Here is a 27,437-nt window from a genome sequence, read left to right on the forward strand (position 1 = left end):
GTGGTAATTTTAAAGGATATTTTTATGGTTGGAAAGATACTGCACGTTTATCAATTTTAGTTATAGTCATTTGTTTTCCTAGTTTTGCATATGAATTACAAAATGTCTGATATTTCCCAAAAACTTCTGGCCTTGATAGAGGGAAGACTAAAACATGTTGCTATGGTTTCAAATGATTTGAAATTACAGCAAGGGGAGACTTGATTCCAAATATTTTTCATATGTTATATTTCCTATCTTTTGGAAATAGGGTACAATCATGAATATCTTCAGTATCAAATAATCCTTATACACTGAAATTTACTTTATGTATGAAAACCAAAGAGAGGAGATATAAATGAGAAATGTTTGGAACCAAGTCTCCCCTTGCAGTCATTTCAAATCCTCAAGTTTTAGTCTCCCCTCTATCAAGGCCAGTGGTTTAGATATAAATAAATGAATATTTTTTTAAATACAATATAATTTCTTCAACTTCACAATAACAGTCATAATAACTCAGTAGAGCGTCAGATGTTAACCACTGAAGTCCAGGATTTAAATTTTGCATGATCTGGACACACCGATGAGTCATAGAAATACGCACACACACACACACACACACACACACACACATCATATATATATATATATATATATATATATATATATATATATATATATATATATATATATATATTAGTGACTTGATTATTTCAATAGTTTCCCCGGTCCCGATTCAATTACCGATTCCGTACCAAATTCCCGATTCCGATAGAATTACCGATTCCGATTCTGATTCTTTATAAATCTCTAAATTTTTTAACTATGAAGTTGTGATTTTTTCCTGATTACTGTAAAACACGTGCTAACTGTGCATATATTTTTCAAACGTAGAACACACTTGTGAAGGATCTGTAGATTTAGGTTTTACTGGTAAAAACCAATTAAACATTTATTGCTTCATTATTACTACCAACAGTGGAAGATTTTGCTTTAAATAAATTCAAATAAAAGGATAATTAATCGTTTTTTCGTATCTGAAAATAGGCACCAATTTTTCCGATTCCAATTCCCCCGAAAGTTGAAATTTTTCCAATTTCCGATGCTGATTAATCATCCCAACATTAATGTATTCAAGCACATCTGATTCAACACGACAGAGTACTTCTTTTTTCCGATTTTTATGGATATCTTTTCGATTCGCCGAGCGGTGTTTTTAATTTCAATCGGCATGTTGTAAAGAATGGCGCCCAAAAGTTGTTGTTAAGCCATATTCTGCTCAAGTGCTTTTTATCGGTGCGTCCGATTATCATCAGAAGCGATTTTTTTTTTCCTTGGAGTCTTAGTGTATTTATATATTTTTTTAATTGGTTAAAGGTAAGTGCAGGATGGTTAAATTTATATACATATATATATATATATATATATATATATATATATATATATATATATATCATATACATATATCATATATATATTACATATATTCTGACAATTATTTTGTCGTAGTTCTATAATCAAGACAGACGAATTTCGTCAAAAAAGAAGTTTATTTACCATTCACTTTTGGTCATTGACCAGTATGAAACCGAACAAAACAATTGCGTTTAGCTGTGTGTGTGTGTGTGTGTGTGTGTGTGTGTGTGTGTGTGTGTGTGTGTGTGTGTGTGTGTGTGTGTGTGTGTGTGTGTGTGTGTGTGCGTGTGTGTGTATATATGTGCGAGTGCGTGTTTGTGTGCACGCGCGTGTGTGTATGTGTGTTACAAACGATGGCAGAAAATGTCAATCATGCTGGACGACTATCGGCCTTCTCTTTTCCTCTCTCTTTGGTTGTTTATGTTAACTGTGTCTTAGAAAGGCCTAAACCGACATTCCTGAAATGTAAATATTTAAAATATTTAATTGTTCTTTTTTTATTATGTGTTGTGCAATTCTAACTTCCCGACCTGGAATGTAAGCCTTTCTTTGCTTTCGGTGATTGTTACAAGTCAGATCAGATGACCACGGAAATTACGAATAGCCATAACTGATTGGCCTATTTCGTTATGCGAGTTCATCAACTTATTTTTCTTTGCACTAGTCGGAGATAAGTTCTCAACAATCATCCCGCCAGTGATTTTGTTACCGTCTAGCTGAGATATAGTCTTTTTTTTTTAAAAGGTAAAGCCTGGGAATGTGGAATGTTGAGTCTCAGGAGGTCCACATTCCCAGGCTTTACCTTCTTTTTAAGAAAATGTTAGTTTATTGCTGAGGCATCCCTACCAGAGAATGCCGACAGGAATGCTAAGACATTTTTGTACGCCAAAGTGCGCTAATTCTAGTGACTGGCTTTTTAACTGGCTTTGGTAGGTAAATAAATAACTTTCACTTCTCATCGTCTCCATTTCTCCATATGTGAATATTGTTCCATCTATCAGATTAAATCAGTTAACCCCAACCAGAATAATGTAAGAAGCGGGACAAATTCTCATGGCTCCCAGCAAGATCGCCAAAATATTAGAATTGTTTCCACCAAAATGTAATCACAGTCGAGAAGTAAAATATATTTGTAAAATCAGTTTCCTCATGTGCAGATGAAATAAGTGAATATGAATTTCAATGTTCATATTTCCTTCGTGTCATTTTCTTTTAATTGAATTAAAGAAATACTGTTTTGTGTTACAAGAATTGAATCTTGGAAAATATCTATAATTAAAGAATTGTGTGATGCATTATTGGAGAAATATACTCGTCGACACAAAGGTATTAATTTGATAATTACGACAAAGCTGACAATGATGACAGAGACAAATGGTTAAAATAGTGTCTAGCTGCATATGGACTTATTTAAATGAAACAAGAAATCGTGTAGAAGGAAAAATGAATGACAAAACGATCCGTGCAAAAATGTTTATTAACAAGTTGACAACGTTGAAAAATAATCTAAATAAAATTATTAGTGCAGAGCGAGAATGTTTGAGTCTTGTGTTGAACTCGGGAATAAATGCAGTAGTCTGCATTGCATACATGTATTCACGATGCTTGTTTTATATTTTTTTTAACATTCATTGTGTAGCAAGGTAGTAGTGTACAACATAATCACGTTGATACGGCGGTTCCCCTTAGATCAACAAAGTTAAGCAAACTTGAGTCTGGTCTGTTCCAAATGGGTGAGCATTTGTAAATATCAGGCGCTATACGTAGGAGGCAGTCGACACCCCTTACAAAAACTGCAAAAGCCTAACGTCGTTATCTCCCCTAACGAGGGTGTACATGTGACTGGGGACCGCTTGTGAATTTTATATTCACATGAAACTTCCTCCTTTGGAGGAAGCTGATTCAATTCGCCTGCGGTGAATGTCACAGTGTTTAGTTGCTTGTCATTAGCAACAAGTTGAGTGGCTAAAGTGAAATGTTTTTAGCAAGATGTGTTCAGTCATTCGGTGTGGTTATATATGTGTGAATAAGTTTGTAGTAATTCGTGTCTCTTCCCTTTTGCGATTCGTTGGAGGGAAGTGTAGTTGCTTTCTTTCTTTTGAATATCTATTTGGCTGATTGAGAGGAAGCTGATTTTAAAGCTGCCATTTCTGTGTAAATATAGACGTGACCGGCTCACAGAAGTTGAAATGGATAAATTGAAATGTCTCGTTGTTTTTACATATTGCAGGAGCGCATGTTCCCCGGGCCTCAAGTTTCTATAGCCACGTGTATGATATAAAGTGAAATATAGACTTTTACATGTACACTGTTCTTGCGTTAATATGTTTTGTTTTTTATGCTGGAGACAGAGCAACCACTGAGAAAGAGAATTTGTATTTTCTTTGATTTGAAGAAAAATCGAAAGTGAAGCTAAAGTAGTTATATAATAATGATGATAATTAAGGTTCACCATTTAGTAACTGATTAATTTGATTTATTTCTTCATGATGGCGAATAATTTAAACAACACAGCGTTTGTCATAAAACAGAATACAAAGGCTATTTTAACATTAATTATTTATGCTCACACGTGGTCTTTTATCACCCTGTTTTACACTGAGTTTTTCCGTCACGTTTTATGAGTGGCCGTCGCTCGTTTCATGTGTGTAACTAAGACAAATAAAACTCTTTTCATGGCAAAAGACAACACAAGGAGACGTTTGCTGAGAGTTTTTATATATGGTTTTATTTGAAGAGAATTTACCCAAGTCATTTACTTCTTAACTAAATGAGTGCTGCACACGGACAGACATCGAAATAACATTACTTTAGATCCGATTTTTCCTACATTATTGATAGTGTTTCGTTCATACGGCTTCCCAAAGACAGTAATCTGAAAATCTTGGTTTCCTTTCCACTTGAAAGCATAACGTCATTTCTATCATCTCTCTGTTTTGTCTACAGCGTTTGTCCTTTGCCCCCTGCCTCAATTTTACGTCACCCATCATTCATTCAACCCTGGGAATGATCCTACTTTGCAGATCTTGGTTACCATACATTCAGTGTAACTCTTGTCAAAATTTACACTAGCAAACTTAATTGTCACCTACGTAGGATCCCAAATATTTACACACTTTTTAGATGCATGTAAACTTTATTAATTTTGTATTTGTGTAAATGTCCGGTAGAAGTCATACATGTTTGCGTGCTGTTTCTTTAGCGTTCTATTTTGTGTATTAACTGTTTTCTATTTTGTGTATTAACTGTTTTCTATTTTGTGTATTAACTGTTTTCTATTTTGTGTATTAACTGTTTTCTATTTTGTGTATTAACTGTTTTCTATTTTGTGTATTAACTGTTTTCTATTTTGTGTATCAACTGTTTTCTATTTTGTGTATTAACTGTTTTCTATTTTATGTATCAACTGTTTTCTATTTTGTGTATCAACTGTTTTCTATTTTGTGTATCAACTGTTTTCTATTTTGTGTATTAACTGTTTTCTATTTTGTGTATCAACTGTTTTCTATTTTGTGTATCAACTGTTTTCTATTTTGTGTATCAACTGTTTTCTATTTTGTGTATTAACTGTTTTCTATTTTGTGTATTAACTGTTTTCTATTTTGTGTATCAACTGTTTTCTATTTTGTGTATTAACTGTTTTCTATTTTGTGTATCAACTGTTTTCTATTTTGTGTATCAACTGTTTTCTATTTTGTGTATTAACTGTTTTCTATTTTGTGTATTAACTGTTTTCTATTTTGTGTATAAACTGTTTTCTATTTTGTGTATTAACTGTTTTCTATTTTGTGTATCAACTGTTTTCTATTTTGTGTATCAACTGTTTTCTATTTTGTGTATTAACTGTTTTCTATTTTGTGTATTAACTGTTTTCTATTTTGTGTATTAACTGTTTTCTATTTTGTGTATAAACTGTTTTCTATTTTGTGTATTAACTGTTTTCTATTTTGTGTATTAACTGTTTTCTATTTTGTGTATCAACTGTTTTCTATTTTGTGTATTAACTGTTTTCTATTTTGTGTATTAACTGTTTTCTATTTTGTGTATCAACTGTTTTCTATTTTGTGTATTAACTGTTTTCTATTTTGTGTATCAACTGTTTTCTATTTTGTGTATTAACTGTTTTCTATTTTGTGTATTAACTGTTTTCTATTTTGTGTATTAACTGTTTTCTATTTTGTGTATTAACTGTTTTCTATTTTGTGTATTAACTGTTTTCTATTTTGTGTATCAACTGTTTTCTATTTTGTGTATCAACTGTTTTCTATTTTGTGTATCAACTGTTTTCTATTTTGTGTATCAACTGTTTTCTATTTTGTGTATTAACTGTTTTCTATTTTGTGTAATCACTGTTTTCTATTTTGTGTATCAACTGTTTTCTATTTTGTGTATTAACTGTTTTCTATTTTGTGTATCAACTGTTTTCTATATTGTGTATTAACTGTTTTCTATTTTGTGTATTAACTGTTTTCTATTTTGTGTATTAACTGTTTTCTATTTTGTGTATTAACTGTTTTCTATTTTGTGTATCAACTGTTTTCTATTTTGTGTATTAACTGTTTTCTATTTTGTGTATTAACTGTTTTCTATTTTGTGTATTAACTGTTTTCTATTTTGTGTATTAACTGTTTTCTATTTTGTGTATTAACTGTTTTCTATTTTGTGTATCAACTGTTTTCTATTTTGTGTATCAACTGTTTTCTATTTTGTGTATTAACTGTTTTCTATTTTGTGTATTAATTTTTTTCTATTTTGTGTATTAACTGTTTTCTATTTTGTGTATCAACTGTTTTCTATTTTGTGTATTAACTGTTTTCTATTTTGTGTATTAACTGTTTTCTATTTTGTGTATTAACTGTTTTCTATTTTGTGTATCAACTGTTTTCTATTTTGTGTATCAACTGTTTTCTATTTTGTGTATTAACTGTTTTCTATTTTGTGTATTAACTGTTTTCTATTTTGTGTATTAACTGTTTTCTATTTTGTGTATAAACTGTTTTCTATTTTGTGTATTAACTGTTTTCTATTTTGTGTATTAACTGTTTTCTATTTTGTGTATCAACTGTTTTCTATTTTGTGTATTAACTGTTTTCTATTTTGTGTATTAACTGTTTTCTATTTTGTGTATTAACTGTTTTCTATTTTGTGTATTAACTGTTTTCTATTTTGTGTATCAACTGTTTTCTATTTTGTGTATTAACTGTTTTCTATTTTGTGTATTAACTGTTTTCTATTTTGTGTATTAACTGTTTTCTATTTTGTGTATTAACTGTTTTCTATTTTGTGTATTAACTGTTTTCTATTTTGTGTATCAACTGTTTTCTATTTTGTGTATTAACTGTTTTCTATTTTGTGTATCAACTGTTTTCTATTTTGTGTATCAACTGTTTTCTATTTTGTGTATCAACTGTTTTCTATTTTGTGTATTAACTGTTTTCTATTTTGTGTATTAACTGTTTTCTATTTTGTGTATTAACTGTTTTCTATTTTGTGTATCAACTGTTTTCTATTTTGTGTATCAACTGTTTTCTATTTTGTGTATTAACTGTTTTCTATTTTGTGTATTAACTGTTTTCTATTTTGTGTATTAACTGTTTTCTATTTTGTGTATTAACTGTTTTCTATTTTGTGTATCAACTGTTTTCTATTTTGTGTATCAACTGTTTTCTATTTTGTGTATTAACTGTTTTCTATTTTGTGTATTAACTGTTTTCTATTTTGTGTATAAACTGTTTTCTATTTTGTGTATTAACTGTTTTCTATTTTGTGTATTAACTGTTTTCTATTTTGTGTATTAACTGTTTTCTCGCTAGAATACCAGCATTAGTAGTAGTCATTAAAGGCTCTTTAGAAAAGCATTGACTGTGATTTTTTTAATGCTTTTTACGCCTTTGTTGAGTGTATTATTTTTGTTGCTTGCTGCTAACTTTAACATCTTATTGAAGTAGTATCACTCTAAAACAAAAAACTTTAGGGGTAGCAAGTGGTTGTTAATGTTGAAGCTGATTCTCCGAGGCTCCAAGACAAGCCATTTCAAATTACAAACAGACAGGAATCCTTCTCGTTGGTTGGAAATGAGCAAATTCCCAGCTACATCTTAGCTAATATTTTCTTTCAGATTATCATGCTGCGATTGTGTGGACGTAGTAGAAAGCAATTGATTTAATTGCATTCTATTTCCACTCAGTATAGAAAGAAGTAGTGAAAATAAGAAAAAAAGGAAAGAATCAACCAAAATTAATGGGGAAAGAAATAAAACAGCTTATACAAGCTAGTGACGTTTTTTTATTTGTAGTAACTGAAATATTTAGGCTATATATTTTTTTCGTTTATTCTTTCTCAGTTCGTTAATAAACCTGCATTATATCATCTGATTACCCTACAAAACTGTGTCTACATGTATGAATGTAAAATTATTTATGCATCTCTAAAATCCTAAGAATGATTCAAACTAAGATAATTATCGAGTTCATTAATAAACAAGCCGATCATGCGGAGTCCCCCTCCACAAGTGAAAAATTTACTTTAACCATGACTAATGTTTGGGCAATATTTAAAAAAAAGTTCAAGGTTTGTGCGAACAAATGAACGGATCAACGATTTAGGGGTAATTTGACCCCATAATGGCCCCTAGGGGCAACCAGAGTTATCCCGGAAAATCCGTTCTGGCAAAATTTACTTTCACCATGACTAATATTTGTTCAAAATTTAAAAAAAAAAAGTCCAAGGCGTGGTTATTGAGAAAATTGCAAACAAATGAAAGAGGATAGGATGAACGGGAGTAAATTACTAGATCCAACCCATCTTTTGTCGGAGAACCAAAAAAAAAAAACTGAAACTGAATTTGAAAAAGATAGGAGCCGCTCATAACATAGACTGAAAGACTAATTCTTATAATAAAAACAAAGTTAATAAAACGAAAAGAAAACAAAGCCCTTTTATAAACAACAATGATATTTTTATCTGAGCGACCTATCCCGTTAGGTGTAGGTAGCTGAAAGTAGACAGTGTCAGGCTCCAGAAAAGGAATTTAGTAAAAAAAAAGTTCGTAGGTTGCCGCTTTTCTTCCTGTGAAGAATTGCCTTGTTTGGTTGTCCAGTAGACATAGCAGTAAAGAGGACGTCTTTTCTCGTTGCTTCCAGAAAACTTGAAATTAATATGCCATGTAGATTGAATGATCAAATCACTTCACAGGTGCTGCCCTCTGGAAATAAATATTAATGTTTATGAATGCTATAAGACTTAAACTGTATAAATTACAAGATAAATAGTTTACATGTGTTCTTAAGTTCGCCATCCACTGGTTTCTTTAATCTTCAGTTCGGATTACTGACCGTGTCAATTCGACTGTGAAATAATAAGTAAACAACATGCAGAATTTTTACCAAATCTTTATCTTTTAATAATCATAAGATTAATGAAAGACAACGAAGTAGTTCAGTTATTATGTTGGTGCAAAAATAATGTCGTTTTTCACGTTTAACGTCAAGTCAAAAATGACATTATTTTTGCACCAACTTAATAAATATAAATATCATTTTCTTTTCGCATTATGCCTTTATTTTCATAAGATATTCAAGGGGTTTAAGTTTTAATTTTATTTTTAATTTATAATTAACGATTTTTTTTCTAGAATTATTAAAGAACATTTCTTTAATGAATACTTTTTTCGCTAGGAGTTATAGTATATAATTCTGTAGTACCTATTTACTATGCCTCCCCACGGGACAGAGTTAGACACCAGGGTCGTTTTTTAACGTGGAGAAAAGGTACAAAAATAAAAATTGTCTCAGTCGTGAAGGATTTCTCCTCCACCGAAACAGAACAAGAAATAGAAGTGCAGCATCTGAAGAACAGATACTACACTTTGATCTTGTTTATATATTTTATTGCTACACTTTGATCTTGTCCCGAAGGCCAAGTAATCATACTTCAATTCTCTGCTAATGCAATGTCATAATAAATGTGAAATATATTCATGAAATAGATAACAAAGAATTGAAATTGCAAACTTTCTTCCTGGAGTTGCCTATTACTAGAGAGAAACATTTATATTTGTTTCACCAAGATTTTTATTATTTAAAAATAGATCTATTTTTGTTGGTGTTTTTTTTAATATCATTATTATTATTGTTCTAACATGTATCCATGAACAACGCATTGATTGATTATGGCAATTCTATGATTCTAAGAGTATGATAGATATGTTTTAGTTATGGTGACCAAAGATGACCGAAGACACCGCACATTTGAATGGCCTTGTGCCTGTTTCGTTTGAAATGTCTTTTTGTGATATTTTTTTGCAAATGAATATTTTAAATACACACATCAGCAAATATTACCCACACTTTTGTAATGGCCTTGTGCCAGTTTTGTCTGAAATGTAGTTTTGTCATATTTCAAATATACACATCAGTAAACAAACAAAATGAAAGAAAACGGTTATTTGTAATTATAAACTTTATTTCGATATTAACAAGAGTAAAAAAGTGAAAGAAAAAAAGCATAACAGACAATTTATCAAAAAGCAAAATGGCTGATGAAGGAATTAGATTTCTGAATCAGCAGAATGTTTTTGGGGACTCACTGCAAAAAATAAACAGACAGAAAACAATAATGGCGACTATTCATATGGTATTTCATTTCTATTCACTAATTAAGACTTGTTTTTGTTCAAAGTAAAGCAAAACTATTTGTTGAAAAATTATTGTTTTCATCATTCAATTTGATGACCTATTGTGCATATAAATATATGTAAATAAACAAATATGAGTCGAAGAAACTGGATAATTAGTGAAAACTCATCTTACTATCACCATTGCAAAAAATTTACTTTTCTTCCAACATGCACTTAACATGAAACGGAATTGTCATGAACAGTTTCATTACAAAAACTTCGCATATGTAAAAGGCAAATTACCACTGAGTCGTAAAGGGATACTGTAAATTAGGGAGCCTGTCTAGATGTCGATACTCTAAGTAGGGAGTAATACAGCAAGATGGCTATTCACATTACATTTAAATTTCTGCATGTGATTAGAGTTGGGGAAGCAGGATACAGGGAGGGAATTCAAAAATTTAGCAGTTCATGGGAAGAAATTTTCAGAGTAGAAGGCTTTCTGGCATTTGAGGATCTCTACAATGAAAGACATCAGATTTTCTGCTTGTTAGGCTAGTTGGGGTGTTTACGTTGAGGGGCCACCAGTGTTATGAGTTCGTTGAAGAATATTCTGTTGTATTGTCTGTCTCTCTCTCTCTTTCTAACGATTTATCTGTTTACCGCTCAAGTATGTATAATCATGTTTGTTGCACTTCTACGAAGATGCATACAACTAAATAAATATATACACTCTGGCGTTTGACAATCAAACACGGTAACGGTTTCATAACAAAACTGCATGAATTTAATTATTATTTTGCGCGTCAGTGGTCATCCGACGTGTCGATCAAGAGTGGTGAAGGGTGGATATTGGGGTTGAGAAACTAACGACGTAACGATCGTCTGCCTCTCTCTATCTCTCTTTTTTGTAGGCCCTTTTGCTTTTATTAACAAATTCTTTGTTTCATCAGAGGTCTACATATATCTCAAATTCTAACACCGTATTTTTCCTTATTTCATCGGAGCGTCAATATGTGCGTCAAAGTTCGATATGGTATTTTCTTTGTTCTCTGCTAACTTGGAATTTTTGTGTGCGCACAACCTCCAAGTTCCTTTATCCAACAATTCCATTAAAATTCTTGTAAAACAAAGGGATGCAACATTGCAACAATGGGGTAGATGGTGGAGATTGGTTGACAGTGCAGGACCTGTTAGATTGGAGACTCTTCTTTGGAACCTATTTAATAGACAGAGACTTGTGTTTGGCACAAGATCGCTTTTCTGGTGACTGCAACATGGCAAATCAATAAAAACTTCACAAAAACTATCTTTACATTAGTCAACAAACTTTATCCTCGAGTGGCTCTTAGTCTTCATATATCGCAACACATCAATAAAAAATAAATAGCAACTGTTTAGAGGTAGTAAAAATTGCTTTAGTATTTAAATAGCACACATTGCACATATAAGTAGACTTACCTGTGGCCCGTTGAGTCAATATGACAATTTATTCTATTGTGATGTCATTCCAAATTCATAAACTGGAACATATTTTTAATATATTTTTCTTGTATAACTAACAAATAATAAGAGATGCTGTTATACACATTCAGTAATACCTGATGGGGATTTTGCCTTCCACCGGAATAGGAATTTCTAAAGAATATGAAATTAACATATGATTCCCAGGCGTACATATATTCCGCTCAGCTGAGATGACACCCAGCACCTTGTATTCACAAATGAATCTAGTACCGATTAGACTCAAAGTCACTTAACTTTGGTGATCTTACGAAAATCAGTGTGTGAAGGTGATTATACCGTATATAAGTCTCTTTACGTCGTTATTATTATTATTAGCAGTAGTAGTAGAAGGAGTAATAGTAGTATTTTTATTATTGTTGTTGTTGTTATTATTGTTAGTAGTAGTAGTAGTTTTATTGCTATTATTATTATTTATTATTATTATTATTATTGTTGTTATTAATATTATTATTGGTATTAATATTAATAGTAGAAGTAATATTATGTCTATTTTTATTATTGTTATTATTATATCAAAGTTAATATATAATTCTTTTAACGTCTATATTATTATTATTGTTATTATTATTATTATTATTATTATTATTACTATTATTATTATTATTATTATTATTGTGGTTATTGTTATTATTATTATCATTATATTAGTATTATTAATAGTAATATTTTATTATTTTTATTATTATCTATATATTAATACGGTAATTCGCTTCGACTGTCATCATCCTGATATCCCTTAAAAAGAAAGTGGAATATTCCTGATGGCTAATAAGCATTTGATAATCAAAACAAAAGAAACTGGTGTCACTGGTTAGGAAAACCCTAGCCACACTCTGATTAATATACAGATTTTAAGCCGTGCTTTATCAGTAACAACCATTAAAAGTCACGTCTGATTAATTATAATAAAAAATATTTTGTTTTTATTTAACTAATTTATTTAATGTAATAAAGTTTTAACATTACAAAAATGCTTTGATAAAGTCACTTCTAATTAATTACTTGGAAAAGTCACTTCTGGTTACCTTCAAAGAAAAATGTTTACTTTTCAAATACTTTATTTAAAGTAACAAAGTTTTAACATGACAAAAGTGCCCTGGAAAAGTCACTTTCACATTTAAAAAAATGCCCTTGTAATTTTCACTTCTGATTAATTACAAAAATGGCCTGATAAAGCTAATTCTGAGGAAAAAATGTTTTGTTTTTCAGCATGTTTCTTTTTAAATTTACTTCTAAGAAGAAATGTTTTGTGTTTCAGCAACTATGTTTAATGTTACATAGTTGTAACTTAAAAATGCCCCGGAAAAGTCACTTCTGATTAATTGTAAGAAAAATGTTTCGTTTTTCAGTTACTATATTTAATGTAACAAAGTTTAAACATTACCATAATGCCCTCAAAAAGTCACATCTGATTAGTTGTAAGAAAAAAATGATTTGTTTTTGAACTACTTTATTCAATGTAACAAAGTTTTAACATTACTTAAGTGCTCTGGAAAAGTCATTTCTGATTAATTATAAAAATGCACTGGAAATGTCATTTCTGATTAATTGTGAGAAAAATGTTTTGTTTTTTAAACTAATTTATTTAATGTAACAAATTTTTAACATTACAAAAATGCCCTGGAAAAGGCACTTCTGATTAATTACAAAAATGCCTGGAAGCTCACTTATTAATTGTAAGAATAAATGTTTGTTTTTTAATATTATATTTAATGTTACAAAGTTTTAATATAACAAAAATGCCTTGAAAAGTTATTTCTGATTAATTACAAATATTCACAGGAAAAATCACTTTTGCTTGATTACAAAAATGTTTCGTTTTTTCAACTACCTTTTTTAATATTACAATATTTTAACATTATAAAATGCAATGAAAAAGTCACTTTTTATTGATTACAAAAATGTTTCGTTTTTTCAACTACTTTATTTAATGTTACAATATTTTAACATTATAAAATGCAATGAAAAAGTCACTTTTTATTGATTACAAAAATGTTTCGTTTTTCAACTACTTTATTTAATGTTACAATATTTTAACATTATAAAATGCAATGAAAAAGTCACTTTTTATTGATTACAAAAATGTTTCGTTTTTCAACTACTTTATTTAATGTTACAATATTTTAACATTATAAAATGCAATGAAAAAGTCACTTTTTATTGATTACAAAAATGTTTCGTTTTTTCAACTACTTTATTTAATGTTACAATATTTTAACATTATAAAATGCAATGAAAAAGTCACTTTTTATTGATTACAAAAATGTTTCGTTTTTTCAACTACTTTATTTAATGTTACAATATTTTAACATTATAAAATGCAATGAAAAAGTCACTTTTTATTGATTACAAAAATGTTTCGTTTTTTCAACTACTTTATTTAATGTTACAATATTTTAACATTATAAAATGCAATGAAAAAGTCACTTTTTATTGATTACAAAAATGTTTCGTTTTTTCAACTACTTTATTTAATGTTACAATATTTTAACATTATAAAATGCAATGAAAAAGTCACTTTTTATTGATTACAAAAATGTTTCGTTTTTTCAACTACTTTATTTAATGTTACAATATTTTAACATTATAAAATGCAATGAAAAAGTCACTTTTTATTGATTACAAAAATGTTTCGTTTTTTCAACTACTTTATTTAATGTTACAATATTTTAACATTATAAAATGCAATGAAAAAGTCACTTTTTATTGATTACAAAAATGTTTCGTTTTTTCAACTACTTTATTTAATGTTACAATATTTTAACATTATAAAATGCAATGAAAAAGTCACTTTTTATTGATTACAAAAATGTTTCGTTTTTCAACTACTTTATTTAATGTTACAATATTTTAACATTATAAAATGCTATGAAAAAGTCACTTTTTATTGATTACAAAAATGTTTCGTTTTTTCAACTACTTTATTTAATGTTACAATATTTTAACATTATAAAATGCAATGGAAAAATCACTTTTGCTTGATTACAAAAATGTTTCGTTTTTTCAACTACTTTATTTAATGTTACAATATGGTGTAAGAAAAAATGTTTAATTTTACAACTACTTTATTTAATGGAATACAGATTTACCGTTACAATACAGTCGCTTCTGATTAGTTGTAAGAAAAAATGATTTGTTTTCAACTACTTTATTGAATCTAACTTAGTTTTAACATTACAAAAATGCCCTGGAAAAGTAAGTTTTGATTAATTACAAAATGCCCGTGAAAATCACTTCTGATTAGTTGTAAGAAAAATGCTTCGTTTTTCACCTCCTACATTTAATGTTACAAAGTTTTAACATTACAATAATGCCCTGGAAAACTGACTTCTGATTAATTACAAAGATGATGTGGGAAAGTCACTTCTAATAATTGTAAGAAAAGATGTTTTGTTTTATAACTACTTTATTTAATGTAACAAAGTTTTAACATTACATAAGTGCTCTGAAAAGTCATTTTTTATATAGGCATAAGCACTTAACAAGGCCAGAGACCACTCGAGGATAAGGGTTAAGAGTGTACAGTAGTCAATTAGACAATATAGTAATCGTTAGTAATATAAATTCGGTAAATTTATTAACTTAAGTGGAACGGCTCATCAAGAACTTGTATACATTGGACTTGAAGACAACCATATTGTAGTCAGCTGGAAAGCAGGAAAACGGAAGACAATTCCACAGGCATGCAGTTCTAAGAAAGAAGCTTTGATCATGGAATCTACGTTTAGGTTTAGGCACAGATAAAGAGTGAGGGAATTATTGATAGTGTTTTCAGCTAAACGAGTGTTTCTTGTGAAAGTTTGGACAGAGGGGACCATAGATTGAAGCTCAGTCGAGCACTTGCCATGAAAATAACGATAAAGCAGAGACAAACTCGCAACATCTCTTCTGTGAGATAGAGGTTGCAGGGAAGAGAAAAGGACATCTACGAGGCTACGAAGTCTATTTTGAACTCTATCAAGGCAGGACAAGTCCTTTCTAGCAGCTCCTGCCCAGATGTGGCAACAGTACTCCATCCTTGGACGTACCTGGCTCTTATATAGATAGAGAATTGCATCAGTAGTGAGATATCTACTGGATCGATAGAAGAATCCGACCATATTTCCAGCGGCCTGGAACAACAGATTTGATGTAAGTGTTCTATTTAGGATCAGGAATTTTAAGAAAAATAATTTATTTTTCAACTATTTTATTCATGCAACAAATAGATAGGGGGAACAAAAGATGCAACATTATAGCAGTTTAAAGGAGGGCTCGGGAAACATTATTCTCAATAATTTGTTTGTGGATTTTGCCAGGAACAAGAATAATTTCGGATGGCTATTCACCTTATGATGGATTGAAAACCTTTGAGAATGGCATTTATTAGCATGCCAAAGTTGGGCACGAGGAAAACTTTGTCAATCCTAATAATGACAAGGTTCATATCCAAACTATCAAAGGTTTGTTTCGTTTTTAAACGTTTGAAAATAATTAGCAACATTTACTATTAAAATTGATATTTTTATGTAGGTTTGTGGTTGCATGCAAAAAGACACTTCATGAGACTGTTAGATAGAAACAAGAAATCTTCCATTTGCACCGATGGAGTTCTTGTTGTGGAGAAAAGCAACTGGAAAAAACATTCCCAAGAATAATGAATTATTTAAGAGAGAATTATTGTTTTATATGAAATAGAAAACGTCGTTACAATGTCGTCGCATTTTACATTTTTATTAATGTTATAAAACTTTGTTGCGTCAAATAAATTTGTTTTTCTTAATAAAAATCCAATAAGCGTTGCACTTTCCTTGTTTATTAATGTTTTTGTCACGTTAAACTTTTTAATAAATAAAGTTGTTGAAAAACAAATGACGTTTCGCAATTTTTTAGATGAGGATTGATTTTTTTTTGTTTTTGTTTTTTTTACAAAGTGATCACCACTTATCAAGGCCCGGAAGCCACTCAGGGATAAGGGTTATTGCAAGTACATTACGTTAGTGTGGAGATTTGATGAAGTGTTTACTTAAGGTGGCGGTTCATTAGGAATTTGTTAACATTGGACTTGAAGACATCCAAGTTGTAGTCCGGTGGGAAACAGGCAGACGGAACAGAGTTCCACAGGCATGCAGTTCTAAGAAAGAAGCTTTGTTCATGGAATCCGCGTTTTGATTTAGGCACAGATATAGAGTGGGGGAAATTTTTCACAGTGGATTCGGCTAGACGGGTGTTTTTCGTGAAAGATTGGCGAGGGGGGACCAGAGATTGGAGTTCAGACGAGCACCTTCCATGGAAATAACGATAAAACAAGGATAGGCTCGCAACGTCTCTTCTGTGGGAGAGAGGTTGCAGGGTAGAGAAAAGGGCATCCCCCACTAAGCCACGAAGTCTATTTTGTACTCTGTCAAGGCAGGATAGGCTGTTTTTAGCAGGTCCTGCCCAGATATGGCAACAGTATTCCATCCTTGGACGTACTTGGCTTTTATATAGATAGAGAATTGCATCAGTTATGGTTATTTGTATTATTATTCAACGGACTACAGTTCTCATCTTGAATGTGATTTTCACGACAAAACGGTCGGAGGTTATATCGACCAAAACGTTGTGAAAATCGCACTCAAGATGAGAACAGTAGTCCGTTGAATAACAAATGTTTTAATCAAAAGTAACTTCTTTTCTAGTACATTTTTGTAATTAATCAGAAGTGATTTTCCAGGGCATTTTTGCAATATTAAAACTATGTTATTGTTGTGGGGGAATTACTCTCCAAATGGACTGTTCTATCCATTATATAAACCATAGACCTTTTGATCCCAGGTGTGGATTAAACACCAGAGCGACCCTCGCCTGCTCGGTGACGTTTACTACTCTTTTCAGTTGTAACCTTTTTACATTGTTGTTCCAGTAATACATTGTTTAAACTCTATTCCGTTGTTCTGTTTTCTTTATGGCTTATTGCAAGCCATAATACTGGCGACATTGGATTCGGAGAACGTACTCACGTTTAAAAACAGTGTTCTAAAAAAGTAAACACTGACGACATTGGATTCAAGGAGCATACTAAAATCGAAACCAGTAACGACATTGAAAAAAAAAATACTCGCGTTGAAATAGTATTCTAAAATACTAACGACGTCGGATTCAAATGTTATCAAGCCTAAGGAAGTGTCTAACATAACACTTGCAACTGAAAGATTCACGGTAACTAAAAAAAAAACGCAGATCATTACGGAAAAAAAAGAGTTGAACAGAAAAAAGTTCGTCACGACTTTCAAAGATAGCGCTGTACTTTTGCAAAAAGTAAAAGGTTCGTCGCGACTTAGAAAGGTAAATTTTTATACTTTTGGAAAAAGAATTCGTCACTTGTGGTTTTCGCTGCTAAAATCGGGCGTTATTTTTTTTCTCTCGAGAAAAATATACACCGGATTTTTTTTTCTTTAGGCAATGAACTTTTTATATAATTATGTTTTTTTCTGTTCGTTTTATTGTCTGGAGGAAGAAATAAGAAAGAATAAAACGGTTTTGTAAAATTCAGCGAATGTTTGACAAAGCAAAATGGACGAATTGAAAGTAGCGTTGGAACATTTGACCAAGTTGCATATCGATGCCGCAAAACGTCAGTCACAATCTGAAAAACACTGGACCGAACGGCAAATATGATTCGAGTAACAGCAAAAGGAATTGCAAAAACAGTTAGCGGAATGTCAAATACGAACCGAGGATCAGCAAAAGGAAGTTCAAAAACAGTTAGCCGAACGTCAATTACGAACAGAGGACTTGCTTGCAGAAATTGTTAAGAATAATGCGAACGCGGAAAGCAATTCAGCATTTTCTCAGAATACAATTGCCGGGATAGAAAATTTTAAATACAAGGAAGAGGAAAAATCATTTGCAACATATTTTTTTTTAATATTGACTGCAGCAACTGGTCTGATCAAAAGAAAACCAGACTTCTACTACAAAAATTGGAAACGGCTGAGCATGATAAATTCGTGGATTACATGTTGCCTCGGAAAACAGCAGATTTATCATTCAATGAGATGGTAAATTTGTTAGCAGAACTTTTCTCGCCGAAAACGTTTCTTTTTCATAAGCGTTGGAGATGTTTGAATGTGGTAAAAGACAATAATGACGATTTTGCCACCTACGCAGCTGTAGTGAACAAACACTGTGATGACTTTAAGTTGTCTGAACTAACAGCAGACAATTTTAAATGTCTTGTGTTTGCGCAAGGGTTAATCTCGGGAAAAGATGCGGAAATCAGGTGCAGAGTCCTTAAAAATTTAGAAAATGAACCGAACTATACACTTCAAAAATTGACAGAGGATTGTCAAAAAGTAGAAATTATAAAAAAAAGATGCAAGAAATATCGAAGCAGGCATCGCGAATATAAAAAAAGTAACTAAGAAGAAACCGTCGAAATGGCATACAGACACTAACCACCGAAACTCAGAAAAACTAAAAGCACCGAGCGCTTGTTTCAGATATGGTGGAATACAATGGGTAAGGGATTGCCCATTTTTTAACAAAAATATGCCATTTATGCAATAAGATCGGTCATAAAAGTTCGCACTGTAGGAAAACTCAGAATAGAAGCCGTGTACGTCAAACTAGAGCTAAGGACGTCGTAGATGAAAATCTACGCACATATGTAACGGTTAACATATTCGGCAAGGCTATTAACTTCCAATTAGACAGTGGATCGGATCTTTCAATAATTAATCTCAAAATGTGGAAAATATTACGAAAGCCGACTATGTTAAAAACTAGCAGAACGGCGACGGCCGTTAATGGTACAAAAATTTATTTTGAAGGTGAATTAATTACAAACGTCACTTTACGTGGAAAAACAAAAAAACTAAGATTGTATGTGCTAAAAGATAGTGAGAACCTGTTCGATTCTGACAGCATGGAGGAGTTTCGTCTCTGGGATCTTCCCATATCCACATTCTGCAAGAAAATAGAGACCCACCCAGCAGAAACGGAGAAACTTATAACTTGTTTTAAAAAAGAATTCACAAACGTATTTACTCCTGGTCTGGGGAGATGTACAAAAATGGCCGCAGATTTTACGTTGAAACCTGGCACACAACCGGTGTTTAAAAAGAAACGTAATGTTCCGTTCGCTTCCCTGAACAAAATAAATCAGGAACTAGACAGATTAGAAAGCAGCGGTATACTGGCTAAAATTGAATATAGTGAGTGGACTGCTCCGGCAGTTTACGTAAAGAAATGGTCCGGGGAAATTCGCGTTTGCGCCGACTTCGCGACCGGACTCAACGGTCCTTAGAAGATTTTCACTATCCATTACCTAGTCCAGAAGAAGTGTTCACGAAATTTAATGGTGGCAAGTTTTTTCTAAGATCGAGCTAAGCGACGCTTACCTACAGATTCCGGTAAACGACAAAAGCGCTAACCTCCTCTGTATTAACACTCATCTGGGTTTGTACAAAAACGAAAGACTCGCGTTTGGTGTCAAGGTGGCACCCAAAATATTCCAGCAAGTAATGGATACTATGTTGTCCGGATTGGACATCGCAATCGCATATCTTGATGACATTATCATAGCGAGCAAAAGCAGAGAGGGACATGAAAAACATATCAGACAAGTATTCAGATAAATACAAGATTATGGATTTAAGATCAAAGCAGATAAATGCGAGTTCTTTTTACAAACAATTAAATACCTGGGTCAAATAATCGATAAAGATGGGAGACGCCCAGACCCAGATAGGGCGACCGCTATTAAAGAAATGCACCAGTAAAAATAACTCAATTGCAGAGTTTTTTAGGTTTGGCAAATTATTACCAGGGGTTCATCCTAAATATGCACAAATTGCACGCACCACTTAATGAATTGCTGAAAAAGGATGAGGCTTGGGAGTGGACAGAAGATTGCCAGACATCATTCCAAGAAATAAAAAGAATCCTGACTTCAAAACTATTCCTAGCGCATTTCAACCTGCAGTTGGACATAATAGTAGCTAGCGACGCTAGTCAATATGGCGTCGGGCGTGTATGCTACATCGAATGCCGGATGGCTCGAAACAGCCTATTGCTTTCGCATCACGGACTCTCTTGCCAGCGGAAAAGAATTATTCTCAGATCGAGAAAGAGGCCCTAGGAATTATATTTGCAGCTTCAAAATTCCACCGGTTCTTGTACGGAAGATATTTTTTTTCTTCAAACCGACCATAAGCCGTTGATATCCATTTTTGGATCCAAAAAAGGACTTCCAACATTCACTGTGAACCGACTATTAAGATGGGGAACTATTCTGCTGAACTATAATTTTACAATTCAATTTCTTCCCTCAAAACAACTAGCCCATGTAGACGGTCTATCGAGACTGATTCTTGCCAGAATGGAACCTCTTGAAGATTCAGTAATCACGGCACTACGTATTAATAGTGATGTAAAAACCATAATAAACAATATTCTCCGCGAACTGCCAGTCACACTTCAGGAAATTAAGTCAGAATCCCTAAATGACAATTTCATTCAAACCACAAAGCAGAAATTGGGTGACATCAGTTCAGACATTTTTCTAGTTGCGACGAAATACTGTTATACAGTGAAAGAGTTGCCATCCCCCAAATCCTTCAAAATTTTCATATGGGGCATCTAGGAATAAACAGAATGAAAAGCCTAATGAGAAGTTTTGTTTATTGGCCAGCTATGAACCAAGATATTACCGACATGGTGAACAAATGCAAAGGCTGTGCTTTGGCTGCAAAAGCACCAACGATAACATATAAACATTGGCCTAAGGCTGAACAACCATGGTCGAGGATCCACATCGATTATGCGGGACCTGTGGAGGATTTTTACTACCTGATAGTAGTTGAATCTTACTCTAAATGGCCAGAGGTACTAAGATGCAAAAAACCGACCACGGCAACAACGACAAATTTTTTATTGGAATTGTTTGCTCGGTTTGGAGTTGTAGACTGGTTAGCGACAACGCAATGCAGTTCACCTCGACAGAGTTCAGAGAATTCTGCGAGACGTATCAAGTCAAGCATATTACGACACCCCAGTACCATGCCAGAAGCAACGGCGAGGCCGAACGCTTCGTCGATACGCTTAAAAAGGCATTAAAAAAGGCGTCTGATACACTGACAGAAAAGGCCCTTTAGCAAGTTCTGCAGGTTTACAGAATCACGAGAAATCCGAACAAACCAGATGCAGGATCCCCAGCAGAAATCATGTTTGGACGGAAAATAAAATCCATATTTGATAAACTGCTACCCAAACACATAGTACACAACAGAACCTCTACAATGCCAACGAAACGGTTTAACAGCAGAGATAACGTGTATTTTAGACATTTTAGAAATAACGTTTCTTTTTGGGAACAAGGCACGATCTTACGAAGAATCGGCCATGTTACATACATCATTCAGGGCCCAAAGTTCCAACATAAGAGGCACCTGAACCAAATCAGGAAACGCTTCTACAAGGATCAAGAAGAACCACCGCAGGATGGCCGTGAGGCGATTGAAACTGTGTATGACTGTTTTGACATAGACCCTCCAAAAGGGATGTCAGAACCGAGACGCTCCGGCAGAAAGAGGAAGCGCACAGACCCCTTGGTGGTCTGCCCCAAAAGGAAGAAATACTGATTTTCACAACTGCGGAAATCAACTTGAGAGGGGGGGGAATCACCCTCCAAATGGACTGTTTTATCCATTATATAAACCATAGAACTTTTAATCCCAGGTGTGGATTAAACACCAGAGCGACCCTCGCCTGCTCGGTGACGTTTACTACTCTTTTCAGTTGTAACCTTTTTACGTTGTTGTTCCAGTAATACATTGTTTAAACTCTATTCCGTCATTCTCTTTTCTTTGTGGCTTATTGCAAGCCATAACAGTTATATAAAATAAAGTAGTTTAAAATCAAAACATTTTCTCTTACAATTAATCAGAAGTGACTTTTCCAGGATGAGTTAGTTATCGCCACCCAGTGTCTTGTCGGTGCAGATCACAATACTAATAAATTAGTTATCGCCAGGCAATGACTGATCGCTGTAGATCACAATTCTAGTAAGTTAATTTACGCCAGCTTATGTATGGGGGGTGCTGATCAAAATAATAAGTTATTTATCGCCAGCCAGTGTTTGTAGGTGTAGATCACAATAATAATAAATTAATTATCGTCAGCTTGTGTCTGGTCGGTGCAGATCACACTACTATTAAGTTACTTATCGCCAGCCAGTATCTGGTGGGTGCAAATCACAATACTAATAAGTTAGTTATTGCCAGTCAGTGTTTGTTCGGTGAAGATTACAATACTAATAAGTTAATTATTGCCTGCCAGTGTTTGGTCAGTGCAGATCATAATATTAATAAGTTACTTATCGCCAGCCAATTCAATTTTATTCAATTTCAAAAAAGAGGGCTACCACACTGCAACATGATCATAATGCTGCAAGATCAGTTAAAGATCAGAACAGTTTAACAAACTGATGAAATTGTCAGCAGATATATCCGGTCCTGAAGATCAAGAGCTTCGTGATTATGGTAAGTCTTTAATGGTACATGGTCCAACCTCATTTTTATTGTTTTATTATGTGATAAGAAGTTTTTCACTAATGTGTGTTTTTTTAATTTTCAACTACCGTGAAATTTTCACGGGATCTGCTTGTTGCTGTTGTTGTTGTTGTTGTTGTTGTTGTTGTTATAATATCAAGGTTTACTTATTCTTTATTATTCTTGGCTAGAAGTAAAACAAACAAATAATTTTGCCATCTAATTTACATATGTTTTTCTGGTGTGTACAGATACATTTTCATCGATCCATATATTATTTTATATGAAGATGAATACTGGTATGAACAATGACGAAGGAGAATATTTACGTTGTGACTATAACAACCAAGATGAGGAAGTCAGTCCGACAATTTCAATAAAAGAGAATATTTTCCAAAATTATTCCACTTGTAATACTGGATTATGCAACTGATTGCAACATAGCAAAAAGCTACTGTTTGAAGGAAAAAATCAGTATTTCGTCTGACCTCTGACCTCTCAGAACTTTGTGTGTATAACAACAAGTCTTTTCAGTTGCAGAGATGTCAGATATCTTTGCGACTTTTCTGTTATCTTTATTCTTCTGGCGACTCCTTGTTTGTCAGCTAATGCAATCCGTTGGAAACCAGTTAATCGTTGCCAGGGTTCAGCTGCTGATGGCGTTCAAATAGAATTGCACTGTATCAACATTCGCAATGACGAGAATGATTGAAGATAAACACGTACAAGCAGGTGCTAGAATGGATGTCATAATAAAAAAGAACCATGCTATTCTGCTTTGCAGTCTCCGAAGGGAAGTGGTGAGATAGAAATGGGGAATAACGTTCTCACTCTTAAAGAGTGTCCAAAAGTGAGTTTCCAATCTAATAGGTCCCAATTCAACCAAACTCCAACCCCTGTACAATCGCCGAAATGTTGCATCTCTGCACCTGTTTTACAAGTCTTTTAATGGAATATGCACTGACCAACTCGAACCACTTGTTTTCCTCTACGTAAATGCCCACAAATGACCCAGCAAATAGCAAAATCCCACCTCTACACTGTAGAGATTTATAGGTGATGGACAGCCTTCTATTATAATAGTTTCTTCCTACAAACTGCTAGACTTTAGGATTTCTTTCTGATTCCCTTATTTTACTGATATGCAGATGTTGAAGATTAATGTTAACAAATATCTCGCTACACAATACCCTACATAGTGTTCCTGTATATGTGATCCCAATTAGTAGCTCCTTACATTCAAGTGACACTGTGCTTTGTTTGGGGTGAATAAGAATACAAAATGTGAAACGGCAACAGTTCATTCTATATCACCACTTTTATTTATGATGTTGTCAACAGTTATGTGACTTCTACAAACGTAATATGCAGCTGCAGCCGAGATTAAACTCACAACACGAGTTTGTAGTGTAATTCAAATCTTGTCCGTAGCTGAATACTTGATGCTTCGCCTGGGCTATCAAGGGTATTTTTTATCGTGACGCCATCACTAGATGGTTGCCTATCACGGCTTAAAAGAAGCCCATCTACCTTCGAGAGAAGGATAAACCATGCCAATTTACCAACCTGGTATTTTACCTCATGGTACATACAGCACCTTGTTTTCCCAAATGGTCACCCATCTGGTATTGGCCAAGCTCAATGTTGCTTAACTTTGGTGATCTTGCAAGAACCGGTGATTGTGCCGTATATGTGAGTACCTGAGAAAGAATGATTGAAACTAATGCCAAGAAGAGAATCAAAATGCCCATCAAAAACTCGTAACATGCTAATTGATGTGAATTTACTTTTTCTATACAGCATAATTGTGTTGACACACTGGTTCTCATCAGATCACTGATGTTAAGCAACGTTGAGCCTGGTTAGTACCAGATGAGTGACCATTTGGGAATTCTAGGTGCTGTATGTGCTCTCTGCTTATCTCGGCATTGTTTCCAGTCGTCTTCTACATACTTGCCACTGATATTTCGACTCATGAGAGGTGTGGTTGGAGATTGTGCACTTCCTGCCACAAAAATTTCACATGTAGGCACCCCTATGTGGGTATCCATAATCTGTCAAAGACTGAAGGAGCCTTTTTTTTTTTGTTTACTTTTTCTATGTTTTGGGATTTTTAGATGAGGATTGATATTTGTTTTGATTTGGATGATTCAAAACTTTGAGTATTTTCTCATATTCTGTACGTATCTTCTCGAATTGATATTTCTTAGACTTTGTAAACAACTCTTTAAAATTTAACATGGAAAAGCTGGCCAGGTTTGATTTTAGAGTATGTAGGAACGTGCTGTATGAAAAATATAGAGTGTATACTAACATGAAAGCATCTAAAAATCCTAAAAATATAAAAAACATGAAAAATAATTACGGAAAGTCTAAATCCTGCTTCCAGAATGAGTTGGAAGTCTTCCAGCTATAAAATGGGACAAAGTTCAGAGTAATATCATTTATAGCTTGGAAAACATAATACTGACTTATTTATTTGGTACTTTTTTTATTTGTTATTCTTTTTATTCATTTATAGCATTGGAAAACATACAAAATTTCAAAGTGCTGTTCTCTTTAGGTATAAATATATTTTTAGATATGTTTTTCGTACAAAAACAAAAGAATATGAAATAAATATGTTTCTATTTTTAACCTAGAAATAAAAGTGCGGTCATGTGAAAATGAAGCAATGTGACTACATCATATAATGACTTATTTATTTGGTACTTTTTTTATTTGTTATTCTTTTTGTAATATCAATTTATCTCAGTTACAACAGAATTCAAATGCAAATCAGTCCAACAGCGCCAAAGAATGATTCTGTTAAGCCTTATAAGGTTCACTATCCTACTCTCTGAGAAGGGGCTATGTTGCAATATTTTTTATATGATGAGAAGACTATAATCTCCGAAAATTGGAAGGTCCTATTTACAGGCACTGGCGTTGTGCTAGCAACCAATCAGAAACCATAGTTGCTCCATAAAAACATTGCATCTTTAGCATTCCAGCAGATAATCTTTTGCTTTTTGCCTACAAAATTATAAAGTCCGGAATTTGTGCAGAACAGCTATCCGCTAAAAATTCTTCATCTCCAGGACTTTTACAGAATAGATACCCATTGAAAACTTTTCTGAAATTAAACATGGCTTACAATTCAAGAGGTTAGTTTATTGATAATCGACCAAAGCGTCTCTACTGGACTGCTCAGTTATTTTTATGTCAGAGTGGCGTTATCCTAGTGCACTGGCTTCTCAAAGACACGTATGGATTAGTAATTAATAAGTTATAATTATTACATAATCAAGGAGCTCAGCAAATCCTGTGGTCCAAAGAATCCTACGGCCATATTTTATCAGCATCTAATAATGCAATTCATTAGTTAACTAAATAATATACATAGTTCTTCTCACTCAACATCTCAATGTTTAGCAATTTTAACTGATACATCCCGAGAAAAGGTATATATTCGTTTGAAGTAGTTGAGTGGTCTTTGCTAAAATATTTGAATAATAATCTCGTAAGTTGCATTAATGTACGGAACTTCATGATTGGAGCTGATGTATCCTTTAAGCTTGAGACCTATGGCATATCTTTCCATGTATGCCTAAGCTGGTCAGCCAAACATATTATTGTGAGAAAGAACCCGGATGTAGTCATATTCATCACATTACTAACAATGGACAATCTTGCACTGAATCAAAAGTTGGTTCAACAGGTAACCTCAGTTCAATTTTATTTAGCCAGGTAATGTCTTTGGGCTAAAACTGAACAAAGAAAAAAAAAAGATTCGAACATAACGAGACGCTTAAAAGTATATCACATCATAAAAATGGATTTCAGGATATTCCAAAATAAATCCAGTCAGGATGAATTGCTCATTCCATCTAAAGTATCTCACCTTCTCACACTCCTCCTCTGACGTCATTTCTAAATGAAGCCCTACTTTTCGTACTAAGCCGATTGATCGAAAACTTTAATTATCTGAACCCTGCTGACCCTGTTCTATAATATATCCTGTTTACATGTTACATATACTCTCAATAAACATTATTCAACCCAATTATAACCAACGCTGGCAGCCACCAACACATCATGTAACGAATAATAATAGATTTCTCATGTGAGAAAATGGTTTAATAGTATAAAAAAAACAATTTCATTATTTTACAAATATAAAATCAATTTTTATATAAAATAAACCAAATTTTCAAAAAAAATGAACATCTTAAAACCTAGACGAAGAAACAAAAACTTACAAGGTTTTCCAGTTGAACTTGGTCGCGGACCTGATTCAGAATATTTAGGAATTGGTGGTGATCTGTTGGCATTGTCAGGAAGCAGTGGAGTTCGTAAAATGCGAGGTCTTGAGCGAAAACCTATAGAATACGTGTCCCCACTGC

At 32.9% G+C, this 27,437-nt stretch overlaps 1 protein-coding gene across 4 annotated transcripts in view; it reads right to left on the reverse strand.

The window, feature by feature from the left end:
- Window positions 1–8,461: 8,461 nt before the first annotated feature.
- LOC145266889 (lisH domain-containing protein ARMC9-like) overlaps window positions 8,462–27,437 on the reverse strand; it is a 317,027-nt gene continuing 298,051 nt past the window's right edge. For 3 of the 4 annotated variants that reach the window (XM_080122658.1, XM_080122685.1, XM_080122676.1), the window contains 2 exons: window positions 27,294–27,433; window positions 9,837–9,981 (listed from right to left, as the gene is read on the reverse strand). In XM_080122658.1, the coding sequence (XP_079978784.1) occupies window positions 9,944–9,981; window positions 27,294–27,433 (178 nt within the window). In that variant the 3' untranslated portion in view covers window positions 9,837–9,943. Of the gene's footprint in view, window positions 8,600–9,836; window positions 9,982–27,293; window positions 27,434–27,437 lie in introns of those variants that run through there. The other variant, XM_080122667.1, reaches the window with a different exon arrangement.

This window comes from Euprymna scolopes, chromosome 4 (genome assembly GCF_053919585.1).
Source record: "Euprymna scolopes isolate OS-2025 chromosome 4, ASM5391958v1, whole genome shotgun sequence".
Taxonomy (NCBI): Eukaryota; Metazoa; Mollusca; class Cephalopoda; order Sepiida; family Sepiolidae; genus Euprymna; species Euprymna scolopes.